At 49.5% G+C, this 26,031-nt stretch overlaps 1 protein-coding gene across 1 annotated transcript; it reads right to left on the bottom strand.

Annotated features, from left to right (window-relative positions):
• Positions 1 to 1,488: 1,488 nt before the first annotated feature.
• Positions 1,489 to 24,665, bottom strand: LOC147097730 (glutamate--cysteine ligase regulatory subunit-like). Its single transcript, XM_085971774.1, has 7 exons — positions 24,385 to 24,665; positions 13,616 to 13,687; positions 12,781 to 12,865; positions 8,599 to 8,655; positions 6,854 to 7,056; positions 4,770 to 4,884; positions 1,489 to 3,339 (listed from the first exon to the last, which is right to left on the bottom strand). The coding sequence occupies exons 1-7, from the start codon at positions 24,505 to 24,507 to the stop codon at positions 3,170 to 3,172; spliced, it is 825 nt and encodes a 274-aa protein (XP_085827900.1). The 5' UTR covers positions 24,508 to 24,665; the 3' UTR covers positions 1,489 to 3,169.
• Between the last annotated feature and the right edge of the window lie 1,366 nt (positions 24,666 to 26,031).

Genomic DNA, 26,031 nt, shown 5'->3' with positions numbered 1-26,031 from the left:
GTTGGGAGAAGCAAATGGCAACAATCAGCAAAGCTTGTTACCGGCTGGAGTGAAGAGCTTTACAATAGAGATGTTGAGGATATTTTGCATGTCGCCTCTTCGCTTCCGTGGAGATAAGGAGCGTACAGGAGATACAGTAGATTTTATCTATGCGCATCTCTCACACACTGCGCCAGGAATGAACTTATCATTAAACCACAACTGATCTGAAAAGAAAATTAGCAAAAACATTCTGGGCCTATTAAAGTTTCATGTTTTTCGTTTAATTGTTTTGGATGAGAAAGAGACAATTTAGTGCCAGCGTCTGGACTTGGGACCTGAATTAGAGACACTCGAACCGACGACAACTCGGGGCTCAGGCAGGCTTCAGGGAGTGTTCATGGGACAAACTCTCGCGTGAAGGGTCACAGGCCACGTTCGCTCCTTTGGTTATTTGCATCTCACTTCCATTTCTTGGTGGCTTCTCCAATCACCTGGTGATGGAGCGCTGCATGGCCCTCTTGCTTCTAGCTGCCTTGACGCAAAGTTCATCACGGAAGAGATTGCGTTTGGCACCCTGACACTCCACCATAGTTACAGCCATTTCCACGGCACTTAGGGAGGTCCCGGGGCGGAAACACCCGCAGCGATTGTCACATCACACAAGGCAGACATAGAAACAAAGAAACATAGAAGATAGGAGCAGGAGTAGGCCATTCGGCCCCTCAAGCCTGCTCCGCCATTCAATGCGATCATGACTGATCAGCCAATTTCAGTACCCGGTCCCTGCCTTCTCCCCATAACCCTTGATCGCTTTAGTCTTAAGAAATATATCCAACTCCTTCTTGAATATATTTAATGAATTGGCCTCAACTGCCTTGTGTGGTAGAGAATTCCACAGGTTCACCACTCTCTGGGTGAAGAAATTCCTCCTCATCTCTGTCCTAAATGGCTTACCCCTTATCCTTAGACTGTGACCCCTGGTTCTGGACTCCCCCGCCATCGGGAACATCCTTCCTGCATCTAGTCTGTCTAGTCCTGTTAGAATTTTATAAGTTTCAATGAGATCCCCTCTCATTCTTCTAAACTCTAGCGAATATAAGCCCAATTGACCCAATCTCTCCTCATACGTCATTCCTGCCATCCCAGGTATCAGTCTGGTGAATCTTCGCTGCACTCCCTCCATGGCACGAACATCCTTCCTCAGATAAGGTGACCAAAACTGCACACAATACTCAAGGTGTGGTCTCATCTGTGGACAAGAAGATATGGCAAAGAAAGGCAGACCAGGCTTCTTTTTATTTATTCATTCTCAGGATGGTGTGAGTCGCTGGCAAGGCCGCCATTTATTCCCCATCACCAGTTGCCCTCGAGAAGGTGGTGGTGAGCCATATAATCTAGCTTGTTACTTCAGTGCAGTACCGAGGGGAAGCTGTAGTATTGGAGGTGCTGCCTCTTAGAGCAAGATGCTAAACTGAGGTCCCATCAGCTGTCTCAGGTGGACAACAACAACAACAATGACAACAACTTGCATTTATATAGCACCTTTAATGTAGTAAAACGTCCCAAGGCATTGCACGGGAGTATTATAAGACAAAAAATCAATTCATTTCAATTTTATTTGCCATATGTAACGAGTACAAGTACAATGCTTACTCCCCGTAGTTTGACACCTGCCGTAAGAAAACTACTAGGCACTTGGTCTAAGCATTAAACAAAGCTTTAATAAACTGTTTTACAACATGGAGGTCTAGTTGTGTCCTTCACTAGTTCCTGTTAAGAATGTTCTGCGCAAGCTGGGCCCGTGCCCGAGTATTTATACTCTCCCTGGACAGCGCCACCCGCAGGCCGCTCAGTATCATTTCAGAAGTCTTTCTTTCATGAATGACTGATTCATGTCATCACCGATCCACATAAGGAGAAATTAGGGCAGGTGACCAAAAGCTTGGCCAAAGAGGTAGGTTTTAAGGAGCGTCTTAAAGGAGGAGAGCGAGGTAGAGAGGTGGAGAGGTTTAGGCAGGGAATTCCAGAGCTTAGGGCCTAGGCAACAGAAGGCACGGCTGCCAAAGGTTGAGCGATTATAATCAGGGATGCTCAAGAGGACAGAATTAGAGGAGCCCAGATATCTCAGAGGGTTGTGGGGCTGGAGGAGATTACAGAGATAGGGAGGGGCGAGGCCGTGGTAAAAGATCCAATGACATTTTTTTTTTGAAGAGCGTTCCCGCAGTGCCCTGGTTAACTTTTATCCCTCAACCAACATTACTGAGAAGCAGTTTATCTGGGTGCTATCACATTGCCGCTTGTGGGAGCTTGCTGTGTGTAAATTGGCTGCCGCGTTTCCGATATTACAACAGTGACTATATCTCGAAAGTACTACATCAGCTGGGAAGCACTGTGGGGTCGTCCTGAGGTCGTGAAAGGCGCTATAGAAATGCACGATCTTCCTTTTATTATCCCGCACCAGCCAACCTGTAGCCGCTGAGTGAGACTGCCAAGTTGTTGGTGAGTTAGGGCCGCGCTGACGAGACTTATTAACTGCTGCATGTGTTCTTGTGTTAAACAAGTCACATGACATTTTTGTAACTCTACGTGGTCACAGAAGGACATTAGGAACAAGGTACAAAAGCCCAACCAGCCATTAATGCCCAGTTTCAGGACCCACCCTGACCATAGTTTTAAATCTTCCTGTCCTGAAGGAGCTCCTTCACCACACGGAATAAAGGGTGGCCCTTTTAGAACGGAGATGAGGAGGAATTTCTTCTCTCAGAGGGTCGTAAATCTGTGGAATTCTCTGCCCCAGAGAGCTGTGGAGGCTGGGTCATTAAATACATCTAAGGTGGAGATAGACAGATTTTTGTAAGATAAGGGAGTGAAGGGTTATGGGGAGCGGGCTGGGAAGTGGCTTTGAGCCCAAGATCAGCCATGATCTTATTGAATGGCGGAGCAGGCTCGAGGGGCCAAGTGGCCTATTCCTGCCCCTATTTCTTATGGTCTTACGGACTGCAGCGGTTCAAGAAGGCGGCTCACCGCCACCTTCTCAAGGGGCAATCAGGGATGGGCAATAAATGCTGGCCTCGCCACATCCTGCGAACGAATAATAAAAAGACCGTCTGAGCTCAGGTGAGTCAGAACTAGGCAGCAGAAACAAATCCAGCTGGAATAGTTGTAGCTTGAGGAAGCCTCGGCAATGTCACGCCGCTTGTCTCTCTGCGCGGACCATGTAACCTTTCGACTTGATGATTCCTCTGTGCTTAATGATTGCTGAGTATCGAAGGATCCACCGTGGTGCCCACTCACGGGCACGAGGGTCCTGCAGACTGTCACTGAGGGCTTCCTGGAAAGATCCTACTGGGAGGATATCTGGACACGGAGAAGAAGAGCTCAATAAATCTACGGTTGCATTTACAAAAAATCTGCCGTCTACAGCATTTCCTGTTCCCGAGCTTCACTTCCTGTTTTTGCGAATTTTTGGTCACGCTTTTTTACGTCAACATTAAGAATGCCCCGAGTAATCAGTTACGATGGGAATTTCCAATGGTTATGGCTGCCAACCTCCAGGGTTATCCTGGAGTCTCCAGGAATTGAAGGTTAATCTCTGCGAGCAACACCCGGGAGAAAAAGCATTTAAAAAGTTGTGCTTTTAAAAAACACTTTTGTTTTATTAGTTATAAAAATATTGGAGACGGGGAAAAAAAATGGTGTTTGACCGACAGTCGAGAATCGTCCAATTGGGGAAACAAAGGGCCTATTCGCTTTTTCCAATTGGCCGTGGGACAGGCGGGGCACCACGAGGATGGACAAGCTGGGCGGCCAATGGCGGGAGTGCAGGGGGCGGGGTGGCTGGAGGCCGGAGGTCATGTGATGACACCTCCAGGAATAGGTCCAAGCCGGGTCGGCGGCCCTAGTCCGGGTGGCACTGCAGTGGCGCAGGGAAAGCAGAAAGGTGGAAAACTCCAACCTCAGGCTGATGAACGGCCCAGTTAATCTGCTTTTGGTGGTGTTGGCTGAGGGAGGAAGGTTGGTCGGAACAACCCGCCTGGGGGCTTCTTTGAATCAGACCAGAGGATTTTCTACAGCCAACTTAAACATTCACTCCCTCCACCACCGGCGCACCGTGGCTGCAGTGTGTACCATCTACAAGATGCACCTCAGCAACTCGCCAAGGCTTCTTCGGCAGCACCTCCCAAACCCGTGACCTCTTCCACCTAGAAGGACAAGGGCAGCAGGCGCATGGGAACACCACCACCTCCAAGTTCCCCTCCAAGTCACACACCATCCTGACTTGGAAGTATATCGGCCGATCCTTCATCGTCGCTGGGTCAAAATCTCGGAACTCCCTCCCTAACAGCACTGTGGGAGCACCTTCACCACACGGACTGCAGCGGTTCAAGAAGGTGGCTCACCACCACCTTCTCAAGGGGCAATTAGGGATGGGCAATAAATGCTGGCTTTGCCAGCGACGCCCACATCCCAGGAACGAATAAAAAAAAAATCCAGGACCAGTTTAACACCTCGTCTAAGAGGCAGCATCTCCGATACTTCACCACTCCCTCAGCACTGAAGTATCTGGCCCAGGTTAGGTGCCCTCACCCTCAGTTTGTGGAGAGGGACTTGAACCCATGACCATCCGACAGACGGTCAAACGTGCGACCAACTGCGCCAAACTGACCGGATATTTGCACCCCTAATGGCAAATCACCAAATCCAGCAAACCAGAAGACGATTGCCAATTTACTTGAACGTGGAAGGTAGGAAAGTTTGATCCAAAGGAACGGTAAATGAGACCTTACCTGCGGGATCATTATGGGTCAGCAGCTGAATGTTGTTCTCATTAGCGAAGGCGCTGAGGTCAGGTGGTATTACACAGCAAGAGGCCAGGTTCACCTGGTTACTGCTCGGCCGGACCTGCGGAGACGGGAACCTTGGTTAGAACAATATAGGCAGCCGGCGACTCTTAGATTCAGGTCGTGTTTGCTTTTTTCCCCCCCCCCCCGTTGATTTGTGCCACCTCCCCAATCTTCCTCCCGCCCTGTCCTGAAGGCAGCGACTGAAGCTGGATTCAATTCCACCTCCGACTTCAACCCTTCGGTACCTGGTCCAAGCGGCCACTCTTCACGTGTGAGTCAAGAGAGTGAGCACTGCTGGGCTGTTCAACGGCAGGGGCATCATATCGAGTCCCAGTCCCGACCAAATCCAATGTCCGCCCACACGGGTTTGCAGTAATCAGGAGCACAAACCCTGGTTGATTTTAAACGTGTGTTGGCAATGAAGTATCTCCATTGGTGCCCCACCTGAAAATCAGCTTACTCTGGTCAGGGATTGAGGTTGGAGTCTCCAGGGTCTGTACAGCTCAGCTCCTGATTTGTACTCCTACTGTTTAATCTAGGAAACGTGGCAGCCAATTTGTGCACAGCAAGCTCCCACAAACAGCAATTTGATAACGACCCAGATAATCTGTTTTTGGTGATGTTGGTTGAGGGATAAATATTGGCCCCAGGACACCGGGGAGAACTCCCCTGCTCTTCGTCTAAATAGTGGCCATGGGATCTTTTACATCTGAGAGAGCAGACGGGACCTCAGTTTAACATCTCAACTGAAAGACGGCACCTCCGACAGTGCAGCACTCCCTCAGTACTGCCCCTCCGACAGTGCAGCACTCCCTCAGTACTGCCCCTCCGACAGTGCAGCGCTCCCTCAGTACTGCCCCTCCGACAGTGCGGCACTCCCTCAGTACTGCCCCTCCGACAGTGCAGCACTCCCTCAGTACTGCCCCTCCGACAGTGCAGCGCTCCCTCAGTACTGCCCCTCCGACAGTGCGGCACTCCCTCAGTACTGCCCCTCCGACAGTGCAGCGCTCCCTCAGTACTGCCCCTCCGACAGTGCGGCACTCCCTCAGTACTGCCCCTCCGACAGTGCAGCACTCCCTCAGTACTGCCCCTCCGACAGTGCAGCACTCCCCCAGCACTGCACTGGGGGTGTCAGCCTAGATTTTTGTGCTCAAGTCTCTGGAGTCGGACTTGAACCCACAACCTTCTGACTCAGATGCGAGGGTGCTGCTCAGTGAGCCACGGCTGACAACGTCTGTAGGATGTAGCCCGACTGTTGGGAATGGAAAAGTCACCCCTGAAAATTGTACGCATGTGGACATTGGGTAGGGACAGGACAGGCCCGTGTGTGATGGAATACATCCACCTGGGTAAGGAACTAGAGACCCGCAATACACAACAAGGGAACATGACTTCAGGAGAAGAGGAGAAAATATTCTTTGGCGAGTTTCTGACCTTCTGACTCCCCAAAGCCTTTCCACCATCTACAAGGCACAAGTCAGGAGTGTGATGGAATACTCTCCACTTGCCTGGATGAGTGCAGCTCCAACAACACTCAAGAAGCTCGACACCATCCAGGACAAAGCAACCCGCTGGATTGGCACCCCATCCACCACCTTAAACATTCACTCCCTCCACCACCGGCGCACCATGGCTGCAGTGTGTACCATCTACAAGATGCACTGCAGCAACTCGCCAAGGCTTCTTCGGCAGCACCTCCCAAACCCGCGACCTCTTCCACCTAGAAGGACAAGGGCAGCAGGGGCATGGGAACACCACCACCTCCAAGTTCCCCTCCAAGTCACACACCATCCTGACTTGGAAATATATTGGCCATTCCTTCATCGTCGCTGGGTCAAAACCCTGGAACTCACTCCCTAACAGCACTGTGGGAGCACCTTCACCACACGGACTGCAGCGGTTCAAGAAGGCGGCTCACCACCACCTTCTCGAGGGCAACTAGGGATGGGCAATAAATGCTGGGCCTTGCCTGCGACGCCCAGATCACATAAACGAATAAAGCAAAATAGAAGATGGGGAAAACACACCTGTGCCTGTTGGCAAAGGGCCTCCAGTTCTTTCTGGTCCAAATCTGAAACTCCTATTGATACGATCTTCTGATCTTGGACCAGTATCTCCAGCTCCTTCCAATAAGCCTTCAGCTCCTCCAGAGTCCGATGTTTTCCTTCTAGCAGTGGGGGAGCTGCGAGGATTACAGAATCCAGCTGAGTTATCCCGAGCTCCAAACAGGCTGCGATTGAAAGGAGGAAACATATCATTTATTCCAATGCTACACACATACTGAATGCCAGATCGGCTGGGTGTGTGGTTGTCCAACCTCGGTATAATGGTATAGGGCCGAACTCTATGGGTAATGACACATTGGTGAATGTACGGGACGAACGATACAGGTAAGTGTCCATCATAGATGTGCATGAGGAAGTTTACAGATCAATCACTCACTGATGATAGAGGAGGGAGCTCTATGATTGAATACCCATCATAAGAAATAGGGGCAGGAGGAGGCCATTCGGCCCCTCGAGCCTGCTCTGCCATTCAATAAGATCATGGCTGATCTTCTACCTCAACTCCACTTTCCTGCACTATCCCCATATCCCTTGATTCCCTTAATATTCAAAAATCTATCAATCTCTGTCTTGAATGTACCCAATGACTGAGCCTCCACAGCCCTCCTGGGGGTCTAGAACGAGGGGTCACAGTCTCAGGATACGGGGTAGGACATTTAGGACTGAGATGAGGAGAAATTTATTCACTCAGAGGGTGGCGAACCTGTGGAATTCTCTACCACAGAAGGCTGTGGAGGCCAAGTCACTTAATATATTTAAGAAGGAGATAGATAGATTTCTAGACACAAAAGGCATCAAGGGGTATGGGGAGAGAGCGGGAATATGGTATTGAGATAGAGGATCAGCCAGGATCGTATTGAATGCCAGAGCAGGCTCGAAGGGCTGAATGGCCGACTCCTGCTCCTATTTTTCTATGATTCTCCAGGGTAGAGAATTCCAAAGATGATCATTGATGGTACAGGAGGAGCTCTATGGGTAGTTGCCCACCAGCCATTGTACAAGACAAAACCCGTGGGTAATTACCTAAGACTGATGGTACAGGAGGAGCTTTATCATAGAACCATAGAATAGTACTGCACAGAAGGGGGCCTTCCGGTCTCCCTCAGTACTGCACTGGAGTGGTAGCCAAGATTATGCGCTCAAGTCTGAAGTGAGGCTTGAACAAACATTGCCTTGACCTTGAATTCTCTATAAGCAGGGCCCCAAGATCTCTGCAGCCCTTCAAAGCCAATTTCTGGATTAATCTCAACTAAATCCTGCAATGTGAGGATGCATATTCTGAGGCACGTCTGCCCACCTGCTGGAGGACACCTCAATCTCAATAGAAACTCTCTTTTAACCGGCATCCGAAAATCTCTCTTAACCGGCAAAATTCAGGAGTAGGTTCAGGTAAGTTTTACTATATATTAGTGGCCGTGTAACCAGGGTTCCTGGATCTGTGGCCGTGTAACCAGGGTTCCTGCACCTGTGGCCATGTACGGGGCTCTCATACCTTAGTAACTATACCTCTCTGTAATCCGGACTTTTTGATCAACCGGCACCACGCCGGTCCTGTCGGTGCCGGATAAAAAAGAGTTTCCTGTAGAATAAACTCAGTGGCAATTTCCATGGCACTGAGGCCCCCCCTGTCTATAAAATAGCGAATGAGAAGTAATTTACTCCCTTGTGGTTCTGCCCATTGAACAGTTTGAGTTGACCCCACATACCTCTCGCTACAGCCTCCTTGACCAACGAAGCTTCAAATCTGCAGATGAACAGTTTGGCTGTGGGAGAGAAGAACAGAAGGTCAGGAAGACGAAAGTATCAATAAAAACAGATCTTCCTATCTCTGTAACCTCCTCCAGCCCTACAACCATCCCCGAGATCTCTGCGCTCCTCCAATTCTGGCCTCTTGAGCATCCCCCAATTTTCATTGCTCCACCACTGGCGGCCGTGCCTTCAGCTGCCTGGGCCCCGAGCTCTGGAATTCCCTCCCTAAACCTCTCCACCTCTCTCTCCTCCTTTAAGACGCTCCTTAAAACCACCCTCTTTGACCAAGCTTGACCTGCCCTAATATCCCCTTATGTGGCTCGGTGTCAAATTTTGTTTGATAATTGCTCCTGTGAAGTGCTTTGGGATGTTTTACTCCGTTAAAGGCGCTGTATAAATACAAGTTGTTGCTGTTGAATAATAACTCCTTGCATTATAAATTCAGCCTAAATGAATAAACAAAACATACAATGGTGGCAAATTCTTTTAATTAGGGCAGTTTAACCGTGCTCTCCCTGTCCCTAATATTTTTGAATATTAAGGGAACCGAGGGATATGGAGATCGGGCGGGAAAGTGGAGTTGAGGTAGAAGATCAGCCATGATCTTATTGAATGGCGGAGCAGGCTCGAGGGGCCGAATGGCCGACTCCTGCTCCTATTTCTTACGTTCTTATGTAACCAGTAATTAAGCTGCTGGGCTTGGCCGTTCAAGCACACATACCTATCGAGGGAGCAGACATTTGTGCCCTAGTTACACTGCAGCTACTGATGGGCGACAGGTACCTGCTTTTAGAACGGCCCACTCCTGCTCCTATTTCTTATGTTCTAATGTTCACTGGTTGCACCTGTAGTGATCAATAGCATGTCATTCTATAGTGGACACTAGGTGGAGCCGTAGAGCTGTATATAGCTGTATGTATAAGACTACACTACCCAGCTATATATATATTAAGACTACATTACCCATGAGGCTAGGCTACCCACAAGGCAGCAGTCAAGATGGAAGCCTCTACAAGATGCTGTACAAGTCCACATGTGCTCAATAAAAGTGTCTAGCAAAAGCTAGCTGTGTTCATAATAAGAATGTCTATTTATTAATGAACATAAGATGGTACCAGGGTGGTGAAGATCTGCTGAAAATTGTGAAAAGCGACATGGAGAATTTGAAGCCACCAGAGCGTTTGAATCTCGAGGGAAATGTTGACTACAATTGGCGGATTTTTAAACAACAATTCGAACTCTACATTGCTGCCATCGGATTCGGTACGAAGCCAGATGCAAGGAAGATAGCGTTGCTGCTTACGGTTGCAGGCCCACAGGCGATAGAGGTATTTAATACATTTGTATTTAATCCAGCGGAGAACAGAGACAAATTAGACGATGTGCTACAGAAATTTGATGCACATTGTTCTCCCAAAAAGAATGAGATGTATGAAAGATACATCTTCCGTTCTCGGACACAGCAACAAAATGAGACTTTTGATAGCTTTATAACTGATCTGAAACTGAACGCACAGACATGTAATTTCTCTGAGCTCAAAGCATCCATGATTCGTGACCAGATTGTGTTTGGTATTCATGATAAAAAAGTCAGGGAACGTCTGTTGAGAGAAACCGAACTAAATTTGGAAAATGCGGTGAAAATATGCCAAGCCAGCGAGCTAGCTCGAAAGCACGCGAAGACTTTCAGTGAAATCAATAATGATGCGATTGTAATGAGTGATAATGCTGCTGTCGGTGCTGTGTCCTATAAGGGGAAGAAACATGGGCAGAACAGAAATGAAAAGCAATCGGAGGATGAAAATTTTAATTGTAAACGCTGTGGTTACAAACACCAGTTAAGACAATGCCCAGCGTTTGGAAAATGTGCACAAAGTGTAATGGAAAGAATCACTTTGCCAAACAATGCTTTTCAAAAGTAAAAACTAAGAAAGGGCAACGAGTTAATGTAATTGAGGACACTGATTTAAGTGAGACATTTTTTGTAGGAATGGTGTCATGTGACGATATCAAAAAAGATACAGAAAATGTGCAGCCCTCAGAAATGGACAATGCTGAACATAAAGTCAATGCAGTAAAAGTGGACAAATGGATGATCCCACTGCAGGTAAATGGAGCATTAGTTACCTTGAAACTAGACACTGGGGCAAAAGCAAACTTAATCAGTATGAGTGACATTAACAATATGAAAGAAAAGCCCAAAATACAGAAAAAGTCAGTACTACTGAAGAGCTATAATGGACAGAAAATAGATAGCTTAGGTGTATGCAGACTTAAAGTGACAGTCAAAGACAAAGTGCATCATCTCATGTTTTCTGTTGTGGCTGAAAGACTTGATTCGATACTAGGTGACAAAGCTTGTGAAGACTTAGAACTGGTCAAGAGAGTCTACCGTATAAACTGTGCCATAAGCAGACCAGATGACTCAGGTGATGAAGCAGAGAGCCCATCAAGGATGAAAAGGCCAAAGGGTATCCATGTCTTCAAAAAGCCTAGTTTCTCCAAGAAGAAAGAAAAAGACTTTAAGGTCAAAGAGAAGCCAAAGGAAGAAAAGCACAAAGAGGAAAAGCACAAGGAGAAAAAGTCCAAAGATATAACCGCAGCAGATGTTGTTAAACAGTGGAAAGAGAAAAAGAAAAAGAAGAAGCCTGCACCAGAGCAGGAAGCAGTTCCGGTGGATACTCCTTCTTTCCTCAGGCCAATCTTTGGTGTTCCATTAGCCGAGGCTGCTGAGAAGACTATGCTGTATGATGGGATCCAGCTGCCAGCAGTTTTTCGAGAGTGCATTGACTACATTGAGAGTTATGGCATGAAGAGTGAAGGAAACACTGAAACTCTCTCCAAGCAAAGATCGCAAGGAGACCTCGATCTATACAAGAGCAGATTGATGACAATGCCGCAACTGCATCTTGTCATTCACCGCCAGAACAATCTCATGAAAACACATCAGACTTACCCGTGTTGAGAAGATCCACACGTGAAGTAAAAAAGCCTGATAGACTTAATCTTTGAGTACAATGTAAAGCTTTGAAAATGTGTTGACTGTTTTGAAAATGTGTGGCCTAGAAATTCACTTGGACGCGGGCAGCTTGCTCGCGCCCAAAAGTTAGCGCTGGGCGGGGAGGCATTAGCGCACGCTGTATATTCGTCTTCTGCGCCCCAATTCGGAAGCGGGCGCTATACCAGGGTGTGCCCGCCTCCGTTTGGGGCACTGCAACTGAATATCGGCGCGCTAGTTGCCGCAGCGTCACCCGATGTGGTGCGGCAGGCTGCGGTACTGCAGGCCTCCTCCTTCTCTTAAGGGGGAGGTGCCTGCAACGGCCGGAGCCCCGATCGCGAGTGCCGGCAAAAGAGCCCGGCACAACGGAGAAGTGCCGGGCTCCACGGAAACCAGCCGGCAATGCCGCGGGGGGGGGGGCGGTGGAGGAGGCCGGGGAAGGAGGTGCGGGCAGGCGGCCGCCGGAAAAGCGGCCGGCCGCACCTTCAGCTTTAAAGCGCCCCACTATGGCAGCAGGATGGCCCCGTTTTCTGTTCGCTGTTTGCGCCCGCTTCGGAGGAGGCGGGCGCAAATAAATATGGGGATCGGCGCGGTTTTGGGGCGTTACGGGCCACCGCGCACACCGATGACGTCATCGGTCCCGGCGCAGCGCTAACGGCTACCGCCGCCAATACCGCTGCACTCAATTTCCGCGCTACCACCCTGCCGGCGCAAAAGACCTCTTTAGGCGCTAAGTGGGCGCAAGGCCCACTGAATTTCTAGGCCTTTATGTTTATAGAGCACTAACAAAAGTGTTACTGATATTATCTTTATTGTTTTCTTGAAAGTTGATTGATATTGATTTTGTTAAACCTCAAAGAAAGGGGGATGTAGTGATCAATAGCATGTCATTCTATAGTGGACACTAGGTGGAGCCGTAGAGCCGTATATAGCTGTATGTATAAGACTACACTACCCAGCTATATATATATTTTAAGACTACATTACCCATGAGGCTAGGCTACCCACAAGGCAGCAGTCAAGATGGAAGCCTCTACAAGATGCTGTACAAGTCCATATGTGCTCAATAAAAGTGTCTAGCAAAAGCTAGCTGTGTTCATAATAAGAATGTCTATTTATTAATGAACATAACAGCACCTACCCGTTAGTTTGATGTCCTCTCTCTCGTTAGGCCCAATCCTCTCGGTATCCTGAATAAGATTGCAAACCAGGTGCTCGGGTAATCCCTGGCAGAAATAGTCAGGGGAAAGAAAAAAATAAACAATGTTCATAATCCAACGAATGTTAAACGGAATAGCGGCCTAATTAGTAAAGAGATCCAAGTGTTTCAGTGGGAAAATCGTGGAACTCCCACCTTCAGCCTTCCCTCCCACCCATTATTGGAGATTAGAGTCACAGCAAAATGCTATGACCAGGAACAGGTACTCCCAACTAGACGGCCCCACAAACTGCATCTACCCATGCTGCACCTACCCATAACTGATGCTGATCTGGGAGTGTTTGATTCGGTGACTGGGTTCCCCAAAATAGAAGGGTTCCATTTCCCAAGTTAATGTCCCTCACCTTGATGAGCACAAAATATTTTTTAAATGGGCATCCTTACAGGGCTGACTGGGAATTCCAGTATTATGCAGGGAAGCGGTGTATGAATTCCCAGCAAGAACAGGAGCAGGCTCCCTGTATCAGCAGGGTTCGGAGTTCCGCCGGTTTTCAGACAGAGCCGGACCGATTTCAAAATGGCTGCCGTGCGCTTCCAGGATCTGAAATGGCGGCATGAGTTACGGGCGCGGCTCCACTGACACCGCAAGCAGATTAAGTGTCGCGGTTCACGGTTTGTGTTTCTTGGTGCGTTTTCGAGAAGAAAACAAATGCACAAGGAAAGCAGTCAAGGACATAGCGGCGAAATGATCAGGAAAGGGTTTGGTGCCGGACTGAGAAGAGATTGAGCAGCGGAACGACCCAGGAAACAGACGTACCTTCACCTCAGCCTGATCGGGGTTGAACTTTGAACCCCACTCAACCAAAGCCGCCTTGATGCAATCCAGAATCTAAAAAGAAACCAGATGGGTTTAATTTCAATGGGCCCCTATCGCATAAAAGGTGACAGTTCGTCAATCAGCTGGGGGAAGTAGGTCAGAGTAACAACAACAGCAACAACTTGTATTTATACAGCGCCTTTGAACGTTCCCCGCGGCGCTTCACAGGAGCGTTTATCAGACGGAATTCGACACCGAGCCGCACAAGGAAATATTAGGACAGGGGGACCAAAAGCTCTGTCAAGGAGGTCAGTTTTAAGGAGCGTCTTAAAGGAGGAGAGAGAGAGAGATGGAAAGGTTTAGGGAGGGAATTCCAGAGCTGCGATCGATAACAACAAGACAGGCGAGATGGGTGAGGCACACGTGCCCATGATGATATTGTGCTTCCTGTCCCCATTCTGCAAATCTTGGTTCCACCCAGTATATGTCAATTGTCCATCTAATAAACTAACGGCCAATATTCTATTTCAGTGTTTTAATGTGCACAGATGAACGATACGCATATAGATGACATTTACACAGGGACTACGTCTGCACATGTACTATACACACACGTAAACACTATGGGGTAAATTTACAGATCCCCACCCCAAGTGAGGAACCATGCTCCAGGTGAGTGTGGGTCAGAGATTTGGGGCTTCAGGTTTTTTTTTTATTCGTTTAAGCGATGTGGGTGTCGCTGGCAAGGCCAGCATTTATTGCCCATCCCTGATTGCCCTTGAGAAGGTGGTGGTGAGCCGTCTTCTTGAACCGCTGCAGCCCGTGTGGTGAAGGTGCTCCCACAGTGCTGTTAGGGAGGGAGTTCCAGGATTTTGACCCAGCGACGATGAAGGAACGGCCGATATATTTCCAAGTCAGGATGGTGTGTGACTTGGAGGGGAACTTGGAGGTGGTGGTGTTCCCATGCGCCTGCTGCCCTTGTCCTTCTAGGTGGTAGAGGTCACGGGTTTGGGAGGTGCTGCCGAAGGAGCCTTGGTGAGTTGCTGCAGTGCATCTTGTAGATGGTACACACTGCAGCCACGGTGCGCTGGTGGTGGAGGGAGTGAATGTTTAAGGTGGTGGATGGGGTGCCGATCAAGCGGGCTGCTTTGTCCTGGATGGTGTCGAGCTTCTTGAGTGTTGTTGGAACTGCACTCATCCAGGCAAGTGGAGAGTATTCCATCACACTCCTGACTTGTGCATTGTAGATGGTGGAAAGGCTTTGGGGAGTCAGGAGGTGAGACACTCGCCACAGAATACCCAGCCTCTGACCTGCTCTTGTTGCCACAGTATTTATGTGGCTGGTCCAGTTAAGTTTCTGGTCAATGGTGCCCCCAGGATGTTGATGGTGGGGATTTGGCGATGGTAATGCCGTTGAATGTCAAGGGGAGGTGACTCTCGCTTTTGTATGAGATAGTCATTGCCTGGCACTTGTATGGTGCGAATGTTACCTGCCACTTATCAGCCTAAGCCTGAACGTCGTCCAGGTCTTGTTGCATGCGGGCATGGACTGCTTAATTGCAGCCCTAACTCTGACCCCTGTAGTTGAGCAAGCGTGCTAGATATCAGAACCACTGCTCTAAACTCCAGCCATCTGCCTTTCTCTTGTTAAGTTTGAATCTTTGGAGGTCTTCAGCTCCGTGCTCTGGTTCTCCCAACATGTATTGAGTATTCACGCTGGTGCCTGAGGCCCCAACATGTTCGGCGGGTTTTACCCGGCTGAACCTTTGCTCTACTTTAAGGCTCCTTCTTTCACTTCTCTATCGGGAGGCCAGCTTTGCCAACAGGCTTGGCTGTCAGTAGGTGCGAACAGGGCCAGTCAGCCCTCACCCACACAGCTGAGAGATCAGACACTCACCATTTGTGGGACAACAGGCCCAAAATGTATGGCTGAGGAGACGTGAGCAGGAAGCTTGAAAAAGCTTCAGAGACCCAGGTAAGGCCTCAGACCGCGGGTGTCGGCGGGAGGCGCGAGCGGGAAGCTTGAAAAAGCTTCAGAGACCCAGGTAAGGCCTCAGACCGCAGGTGTCGGCGGGAGGCGCGAGCGGGAAGCTTGAAAAAGCGTCAGAGACCCAGGTAAGGCCTCAGACCGCGGGTGTCGGCGGGAGGCGCGAGCGGGAAGCTTGAAAAAGCTTCAGAGACCCAGGTAAGGCCTCAGACCGCGGGTGTCGGCGGGAGGCGCGAGCGGGAAGCTTGAAAAAGCTTCAGAGACCCAGGTAAGGCCTCAGACCGCGGGTGTCGGCGGGAGGCGCGAGCAGGAAGCTTGAAAAAGCTTCAGAGACCCAGGTAAGGCCTCAGACCGCGGGTGTCGGCGGGAGGCGCGAGCGGGAAGCTTGAAAAAGCTTCAGAGACCCAGGTAAGGCGTACCAGTCTCCAGTCTCGGACCGCAGAGGGAAGGAGAGAGGTAAAAAGTAATCGAAGTGTGACGTCACCAGAAAGCGGGTAAGTGATTGGTTTGTGAGTATTTCTCTCTTTTGAAGCTTAAACTCTGTGGTTTCTAGAATCGGGGCAGAGTGTATTTAAGAATAATATTAATAAATTTAATTAATTACATAGAATGGGAGAACAGGTGATGTGTTGCTGCTGCAATATGTGGGAGCTGGTGGACACCATTGATGCTCACAGTGATCACATTTGCAGTAAGTGTTGGCTGCTCGAGGAATTCCGGCTCCGTATTGAAGAGCTGGAGTCCGAGCTTCAAACACTGAGACACATCAGGGAGGGGGAGAGTTACCTGGACTCTGTGTATCAGGAGGTAGTCACACCAATTAGATTAATTAATTCAGATGTAGTCCGTGGCCAGGGTCAGGATGGTGTGACTAGAAGTGAGGCAGGTACGGGGATCCAGGAGGTAGTGTTGGAGGAGCCGCAGCCCTTGCTCTTGTCCAACAGGTTTGAGGCTCTTACTCCCTGTGAGGATGGGAACGGGGACTGCGGGGAGGATGAACAACCCGGCCACAGCACTGTGGAGCACGGGGGCCATTCAAGTGGGGGGAGATAAAAAAAATGTTGTAGTGGTAGGGGATAGTATTGTTAGGGGGATAGATAGAGTTCTTTGCAGCCAAGAGCGAGAGTCCCGAAGGCTGTGTTGTCTGCCCGGTGCCAGGGTTAAGGACATCTCCTCTGGGCTGGAGAGAAACTTGGAGTGGGAAGGGGAGGATCCAGTTGTCGTGGTCCATGTTGGTACCAACGACATAGATAGGACAAGGAAGGAGGTTCTGCTGGGGGAGTTTGAGCAGCTAGGGGTCAAATTAAAAAGCAGAACCACAAGGGTAATAATCTCTGGATTACTACCTGAGCCACGTGCAAATTTGGCTAGGGTAAATAAAATTAGAGAGTTAAATATGTGGCTCAAAGCCTGGTGTGGGTATGGCTACCGACCATAGAGCACATATACCAGAAACGATGTTTACGGAGGTCACGGACCATCATCAAAGACCCTACCCACCCCAGCCACAGTCTGTTCGCCCTCCTGCCATCTGGGAGACGCTACAGATGCATTCGCACCCGAACGACCAGATTTAGGAACAGCTTCTTCCCCAGGGCTGTCATCCTACTGAACTCCACAAATAAACTCTAAAGCCTGCACATCTGCCAATGCACTTTATTATGTTTATGTTTATGTATTACAAGCCAAATGAATGTTGAATGTTTAAATGTCTTAATCTAAATGTACACTCTCGGGAGCCGCAAGCCTACATTTCATTGTACTGCACTTGTGCACTAACAATGACAATAAAGTTGATTTATTATTATTATTATTATTAATAAATGGGTTTTGCTTCCTGGGACACTGGTATCAGTACTGGGACAGGAGAGAGCTGTTCCGTTGGGACAGACTTCACTTGGCCAGTGCTGGGACTAGAGTCCTGGCGAATCGAATAACTAGGGCTGTAGAGAGGGCTTTAAACTAATTAGTGGGGGGGAGGTTTTAAGAGAGCGAAAAATAAAAATGACAGCGGAGAAGGCAATAGAGCAAGGTAGCAGTGGGGGAATTAAAAACCAGAGTGTGTCAGGAAGGGACAGAATGTATAATGATAAAGGTAAAGTAGTAAAAGGGGTAAAAGCAGGAATAAATTGTCAGAAAACATATTTGAAAGTTCTTTATCTGAATGCACGCAGCATTCGTAACAAAATTGACGAGTTGACGGTACAAATAACTACACATGGGTATGATCTGGTGGCCATTACGGAAACATGGCTGCAAGATAATCATGACTGGGAACTAAACATACAAGGGTATTTGACAATTAGGAAGGACAGACAGGAAGGAAAGGGAGGTGGGGTTGCTATGTTAATCAAGGATGGAATCACTGCAATAGTCAGAAATGATATTGGGTCAAAGGATCAGGATAGTGAAATAGTTTGGGTGGAGATAAGGAATAAGCAGGGGAAAAAGTCACTAGTGGGCGTAGTCTATAGGCCTCCTAACAGTTGCAACTCTGTTGGTCGGATAATAAATCAGGAAATAGTTGGGGCTTGTAATAAGGGAACAGCTATAATCATGGGGGATTTTAACTTTCATATTGACTGGACTAATCAAATTGGGCATGGCAGCCTTGAGGAAGAGTTCATAGAGTGTATTAGGGACGGGTTCCTTGAGCAGTATGTAACTGAACCAACCAGGGGGCAGGCAATCTTAGATCTGGTCCTGTGTAATGAAACAGGATGAATAAAAAATGCCCTAGTAAAGGATCCCCTTGGAATGAGTGACCATAATATGGTTGAATTCCAAATTCAGTTTGAGGGTGAGAGAGTTGGATCTCAAACCAGTGTACTGAGCTTAAATAAAGGAGACTATGAAGGTATGAGAGTAGAATTGACTAAAGTGGACTGGGAAAACAGATTAAAGTGTAAGACGGTACAAGAGCAGTGGTCTACATTCAAGGAGATATTTCACATCTTTCAAGATAAATATATTCCACTGAGGAAAAAGGGGAGTAAAAGAAAAGACAGCCATCCGTGGCTTAGTAAAGTAATAAAGGATAGTATCCGACTGAAAACAAGGGCATATAAAGTAGCCAAATCTAGTGGGAGGATAGAAGATTGGGAAGCATTTAAAAGCCAGCAAACAATAACTAAAAGATTATTTAAGAAAGGGAAGATAGATTATGAAAGTAAACTAGCAAAAAATATAAAAACAGATAGCAAGAGTTTCTACAGCTATATAAAAAGAAAAAGGGTGGCTAAAGTGAACATTGGTCCCTTAGAGGATGGGACCGGGAAACTAGTGGTGGGGAACATGGAGATGGCAAAGACGCTGAACAAATATTTTGTATCAGTCTTTACAGTGGAGGATACTAAAAATATCCCAACACTGGACAAACAGGGGGCAATGGGGGGGGGGGGGAGGAGCTAAGGACGATTAAAATCACTAAGGAGATGGTACTCAGTAAAATAATGGGACTTAAGGCGGATAAATCCCCCGGACCTGATGGCCTACATCCTACGGTCTTGAGAGAAGTGGCGGTAGGGATTGTGGATGCATTGTTGATTATTTTCCAGAACTCCCTGGACTCAGGAAAGGTCCCAGCAGATTGGAAAACTGCTAATGTAACACCCTTATTTAAGAAGGGAAGTAGACAAAAAGCTGGAAACTATAGACCAGTTAGCCTAACATCTGTGGTTGGCAAAATGTTGGGAGTCCATTATTAAGGAAACAGTAACAGAGCATTTGGATAAACATAATTTAATAGGACAGAGTCAGCATGGTTTTATGAAGGGAAAGTCATGTTTGACAAATTTGCTCGAATTCTTTGAGGATGTAACATACAGGGTGGATAAAGGGAAACCAGTGGATGTAGTGTATTTGGACTTCCAAAAGGCATTTGACAAGGTTCCACACAAAAGATTACTGATCAAGATAAGAAATCACGGGATTGGGGGTAATATACTGGCATGGGTGGAAGATTGGCTATCTAACAGAAAACAAAGAGTTGGGATAAATGGTTCATTCTCGGGCTGGCAATCAGTAACTAGTGGTGTTCCGCAGGGGTCAGTGCTGGGACCCCAACTCTTTACAATCTATATTAACGATTTGGAGGAAGGGACCGAGTGCAACATATCAAAGTTTGCCGACGATACAAAGATGGGAGGGAAAGCAATGAGTGAGGAGGACATAAAAAACCTGCAAAAGGACATAGACAGGCTAAGTGAGTGGGCAGAGATTTGGCAGATGCAATATAATGTTGGAAAGTGTGAGGTTATGCACTTTGGCAGAAAAAATCAAAGAGCAGGTTATTATCTAAATGGAGAGAAACTGCAAAGTGCTACAGTACAAAGGGATCTGGGGGTCCTGGTGCATGAAACACAAAAAGTTAGTATGCAGGTGCAGCAGGTGATCAGGAAGGCCAATGGAATCTTGGCTTTTATTGCAAGGGGGATGGAGTATAAAAACAGGGAAGTCTTGCTGCAGTTATACAGGGTATTGGTGAGGCCACACCTGGAATACTGCGTGCAGTTTTGGTTTCCATATTTAAAAAAAGATATACTTGCTCTCAAGGCGGTTCAGAGAAGGTTCACTCGGTTGATTCCGGAGATGAGGGGGTTGACGTATGAGGAAAGGTTGAGTAGGTTGGGACTCTACTCATTGGAGTTCAGAAGAATGAGAGGCGATCTTATTGAAACATATAAGATTGTGAGGGGGCTTGATCGGGTGGATGCGGGGAGGATATTTCCACTGATGGGTGAGACTAGAACTAGGGGGCATAATCTAAGAATAAGGGGCTGCGCTTTCAAAACTGAGATGAGGAGAAACTTCTTCACTCAGAGGGTAGTAAATCTATGGAATTTGCTACCCCAGAGAGCTGTGGAAGCTGCAACATTAAATAAATTTAAAATGGAGATAGACAGTTTCCTAGCAGATAAGGGAATTAGGGGTTACAGGGAGAGGGCAGGGAAGTGGACGTGAGTCTAGGTTCGGATCAGCCATGATCCTATTGAATGGCGGAGCAGGCCCGAGGGGCCGTATGGCCTACTCCTGCTCCTACTTCTTATGCTCTTATGCTTATGCTCCTTGGTAACGGTCCAAGGCCCTGACTGACATTCCCAATGCTTTCCCAACAATCTTCCTCCAAATTTTTTTTTTTCATTCTCAGGATTTGGGTGTCGCTGGCAAAGTCGGCATTTATTACTCGTCCGATACAACGGAGTGGCTTGCTAGGCCACTTTAGAAAAAAGAAAGACTTGCATTTCTATAGCGCCTTTCACAACCTCAGGACGTCCCAAAGCACTTTACAGCCAATGAAGTACTTTTTTTGAAGTGTGGTCACTGTTATAATGTAGGAAACGCGGCAGCCAATTTGTGCACAGCAAGCTCCCACAAACAGCAATGCGATAATGACCGGATCATCTGATTTTTAGTGATGTTGTTTGAGGGATAAATATTGGCCCAGGACACCGGGGAGAACTCCCCTGCTCTTCTTCAAAATAGTGCATTGGGATCTTATACGTCCACCTGAGGGAGCAGAAGGGGCCTTGGTTTAACACCTCATCCGAAAGACGGCCCCTCCGACAGTGCGGCGCTCCCTCAGTACTGCCCGTCCGACAGTGCGGCACTCCCTCAGTACTGCCCCTCCGACAGTGCAGCGCTCCCTCAGTACTGCTCCTCCGACAGTGCAGCACTCCCTCAGTACTGCCCCTCCGACAGTGTGGCGCTCCCTCAGTACTGCCCCTCCGACAGTGCGGCGCTCCCTCAGTACTGCCCCTCCGACAGTGCAGCACTCCCTCAGTACTGCCCCAACGACAGCGCGGCGCTCCCTCAGTACTGACCCTCCGACAGTGCAGCGCTCCCTCGGTACTGCACCTCCGACAATGAGGCGCTCCCTCAGTACTGCCCCTCTGACAGTGCGGCGCTCCCTCAGTACTGCCCCTCCGACAGTGCGGCGCTCCCTCAGTACTGCCCCTCCGACAGTGCGGCGCTCCCTCAGTACTGCCCCTCCGACAGTGCAGCACTCCCTCAGTACTGCCCCTCCGACAGTGTGGCGCTCCCTCAGTACTGCCCCTCCGACAGTGCGGCGCTCCCTCAGTACTGCCCCTCCGACAGTGCAGCACTCCCTCAGTACTGCCCCAACGACAGCGCGGCGCTCCCTCAGTACTGACCCTCTGACAGTGCAGCGCTCCCTCGGTACTGCACCTCCGACAATGAGGCGCTCCCTCAGTACTGCCCCTCTGACAGTGCGGCGCTCCCTCAGTACTGCCCCTCCGACAGTGCGGCGCTCCCTCAGTACTGCCCCTCCGACAGTGCAGCGCTCCCTCAGTACTGCCCCAACGACAGCGCGACGCTCCCTCAGTACTGCCCCTCCGACAGTGCAGCGCTCCCTCAGTACTGCCCCTCCGACAGTGCAGAGCTCCCTCGGTACTGCCCCTCCGACAGTGCAGCACTCCCTCAGTACTGCCCCTCCGACAGTGCAGCGCTCCCTCAGTACTGCCCCTCCGACAGTGCGGCACTCCCTCAGTACTGCCCCTCCGACAGTGCAGCACTCCCTCAGTACTGCCCCTCCGACAGTGTGGCGCTCCCTCAGTACTGCCCCTCCGACAGTGCAGCGCTCCCTCAGCACTGCCCCTCCGACAGTGCAGAGCTCCCTCGGTACTGCCCCTCCGACAGTGCAGCACTCCCTCAGTACTGCCCCTCCGACAGTGCAGTGCTCCCTTGGTACTGCCCCTCCGACAGTGCAGCGCTTCCTCAGTACTGCCCCTCTGACAGTGCGGTGCTCCCTCAGTACTGCCCCTCCGACAGTGCAGCGCTCCCTCAGTACTGCCCCTCCGACAGTGTGGCGATCTCTCAGTACTGCCCCTCCGACAGTGCAGCACTCCCTCAGTACTGCCCCTCCGACAGTGCAGCGCTCCCTCAGTACTGCCCCTCCGACAGTGTGGCGATCTCTCAGTACTGCCCCTCCGACAGTGCGGCACTCCCTCAGTACTGCCCCTCCGACAGTGCAGCACTCCCTCAGTACTGCCCCTCTGACAGTGCGGCGCTCCCTCAGTACTGCCCCTCCGACAGTGCGGCACTCCCTCAGTACTGCCCCTCCGACAGTGCAGAGCTCCCTCGGTACTGCCCCTCCGACAGTGCAGCACTCCCTCAGTACTGCCCCTCCGACAGTGCAGCGCTCCCTCGGTACTGCCCCTCCGACAGTGCAGCGCTCCCTCAGTACTGCCCCTCTGACAGTGCGGTGCTCCCTCAGTACTGCCCCTCCGACAGTGCAGCGCTCCCTCAGTACTGCCCCTCCGACAGTGTGGCGATCTCTCAGTACTGCCCCTCCGACAGTGCGGCACTCCCTCAGTACTGCCCCTCCGACAGTGCAGCACTCCCTCAGTACTGCCCCTCCGACAGTGCAGCGCTCCCTCAGTACTGCCCCTCCGACAGTGTGGTGATCTCTCAGTACTGCCCCTCCGACAGTGCGGCACTCCCTCAGTACTGCCCCTCCGACAATGCAGCACTCCCTCAGTACTGCCCCTCTGACAGTGCGACGCTCCCTCAGTACTGCCCCTCCGACAGTGCGGCACTCCCTCAGTACTGCCCCTCCGACAATGCAGCGCTCCCTCAGTACTGCCCCTCCGACAGTGCGGCGCTCCCTCAGTACTGCCCCTCTGACAGTGCAGCACTCCCTCAGTACCGCACTGGGAGTGTCAGCCAGGATTTATTGTGCTCAAGTCTCTGGAGGCCCACAACCTCTGACTCCGAGATGAGAGTGCTACCCACTGAGCCACTGCTGACACTGGGCAGAGGGCAATTAAGAGTCGAGTAAGGACGGCAGGTTTCCTCCCCTAAGGGACTTTAGTGAACCAGTTGGGTCTTTACAACAATCCGACAGCTTCATGGTCACTTTTACTGAGATCAGCTTTTTATTTCCAGATTTGTTTAAAAAACAGAATTCCAATTCTCAAGCTGCCGTGTTGGGATTTTGACTCACGCTCTCCGGATGTTTCGTCCAGGCCTCTGGATTACTCGTCCGCTAATTCTTTCAAACATTTTTTATGGGATTTATTCAATTTTAAAAACATTTACATCGTGATCATTCCATTGTGCAGCAACAGGAACAAAGTCATGACTAAAACATAAACAGCCTCACCCCCATTCCGCCACTCCGCACAGTCATCCCTCCACCTCTTAGTAGCATCAAAAGCTATGGTTTAATTGGTCTCCCATAGATATACTCGTTCAGTAATATAACCACTATGCTACATGCTCACAAGACATCCCTACTCGCTACATAGAAACATAGAACAATAGGAGCAGGAGTCGGCCATTCGGCCCTTCGAGCCTGCTCCGCCATTCAATATGATCATGGCTGATCCTCTATCTCAATACCATATTCCTGCTCTCTCCCCATACCCCTTGATGCCTTTTGCGTCTAGAAATCTATCTATCTCCTTCTTAAATATGTTCAGTGACTTGGCCTCCACAGCCTGCTGTGGTAGAGAATTCCACAGGGAGTGGTTGAGGTGAATAGCAAAGATGCATTTAAGGGGAAGCTAGATAAACACATGAGGGGGAATGGAATGGAAGGCTATGCTGATAGGGTAAGATATAGAAGGGTGGGAGGAGGCGGGTGTGGAGCATAAACACCGGCACGGACCAGTTGGGCCGAATGGCCTGTTTCTGTGCTGTGCATTTTACGTAAAATAGACTGGTTTGGAATAAGAAGGACCCTCGGCCCATTTGATCTTATCCCTCCAGAATACCGGGTCTAACGGGTTCCACGTTACAGTGACCGCAGATAACACACTACCTCTTGATCTGGTGACACCGGACATCTCCGCGCTGAGCTGCGCCACCTCACCACGTTACCGGTATGCACGCTGATCGTCTTTACCGCGTCGAGATCAAATCTCCGGGGCCCCAAGTCGTTCATTTCGGTTGCCAGGATGTCCTGTTAAAAAGTATCAAGCTGCACACCAAAACTAAAACGCCAAGTTCTTAACCGTGACTGTAGTTTTGCTTCCACCGAGTTCTTGAAAGATTAACACAGCTACAGAAGTACTTGGCTGACTTCAATAACATATAAACAGGGGATTTCTGCCCTGTGACTTCGCTAGGATACACCCAAGCATTGATAAATAAAAGGGCAGAGCCAATCATAAGACAGCATTGCGGTCGAAGGACTGAAGTCAGCAGCCAATTAGAGATGTAGAGGGTGGGGACCTCCCTGAGGCGCTGACTCACTGTTGGGCAATCAGTGAATGAACTGAAAATGCAAGCGATTTGCAATGCTTATCAGTGTGTCAACATCCAGAGCTTTGTATTAGGCTGGCACAGTCAGTGGGGGACGTAGAGGGGCGGGGGGTGGGGTGGGGGGTGGAAACCTCCCTTGGGTGCTGACTAAAAGTGACTGTGCAGAATCCTAGCCGTCTCTTCGAGTGCACATGATTTGTAATGTTGCTGAAGTGCTGACTTACGGTTGGGCCATCGGTGAATGAACTGGAAGTGACTGTGCAGAATTCTAGCCTTACACCCTGTGCGTGCAAGTGATTTGAAATGTTGCTGAGGTGCTGACTCACTGTTTGTCTATAGGTGAATGAACTAGAATCATAGAATGGTTACAGCACGGAAGGAGGCCATTCGGCCCGTCGAGCCCGTGCCGGCTCTCTGCAAGAGCACTTCAGCTAGTCTCGCTCCCCTGCCCTTTCCCCGTAGCCCTGCAAAGTTTTTCCTTCAGGTGCTTATCCAATTCCCTTTTGAAAGCCGTGATTGAGTCTGCCTCCGCCACCCTCTCAGGCAGTGCATTCCAGATCCTCACCACTCGCTGCGTAAATTTTGGTTTTCATTTGTCGCCTTTGGTTCTTTTGCCAATCACTTTAAATCTGTGTCCTCTGGTTCTCGACCCTTCCGCCAATGGGAACAGTTTCTCTCTATCTACTCTGTCCAGACCCCTCATGATTTTGAACACCTCTATCAAATCTCCTCTCAACCTTCTCTGCTTTAAGGAGAACAACCCCAGCTTCTCCAGTCTACCCGGGTAACTGAAGTCCCTCATCCCTGGAACCATTCTCGTAAATCTTTTCTGCACCCTCACTAAGGCCTTCACGTCCTTCCTAAAGTGCGGTGCCCAGAATTGGACACAATACTCCAGTTGGGGCCAAACCAGTGTTTTATAAAGGTTCATCATAACTTCCTTGCTTTTGTACTCGATGGGCTTGAATTTCCAAGCCCCGTGGAGGCGGGTTTGGAGGCGGGAGTGGGGGGAAAATTGCAGAATCGGGGGGCACGATCCCTTCCCGCCCCCAACCCACCCCCATGCCTCTTTCCCAGGAGGCGGGTACCCGACCTGTGCTGGGAGCCGCCTCCCCGAGGCGGGAAGGGGATTAGTGCCAATTAACTGCCTATTAACAGACAGTTTTTAGCCTAATCCCTATTTTTGGCCCTGAAGTGTGGGCTG

This window comes from Somniosus microcephalus, chromosome 31, assembly GCF_052327205.1.
Source record: "Somniosus microcephalus isolate GS21.2 chromosome 31, FLI_Smic_1.0, whole genome shotgun sequence".
NCBI lineage: Eukaryota > Metazoa > Chordata > Chondrichthyes > Squaliformes > Somniosidae > Somniosus > Somniosus microcephalus.
This window is presented reverse-complemented; position numbering and strand designations above follow the sequence as displayed.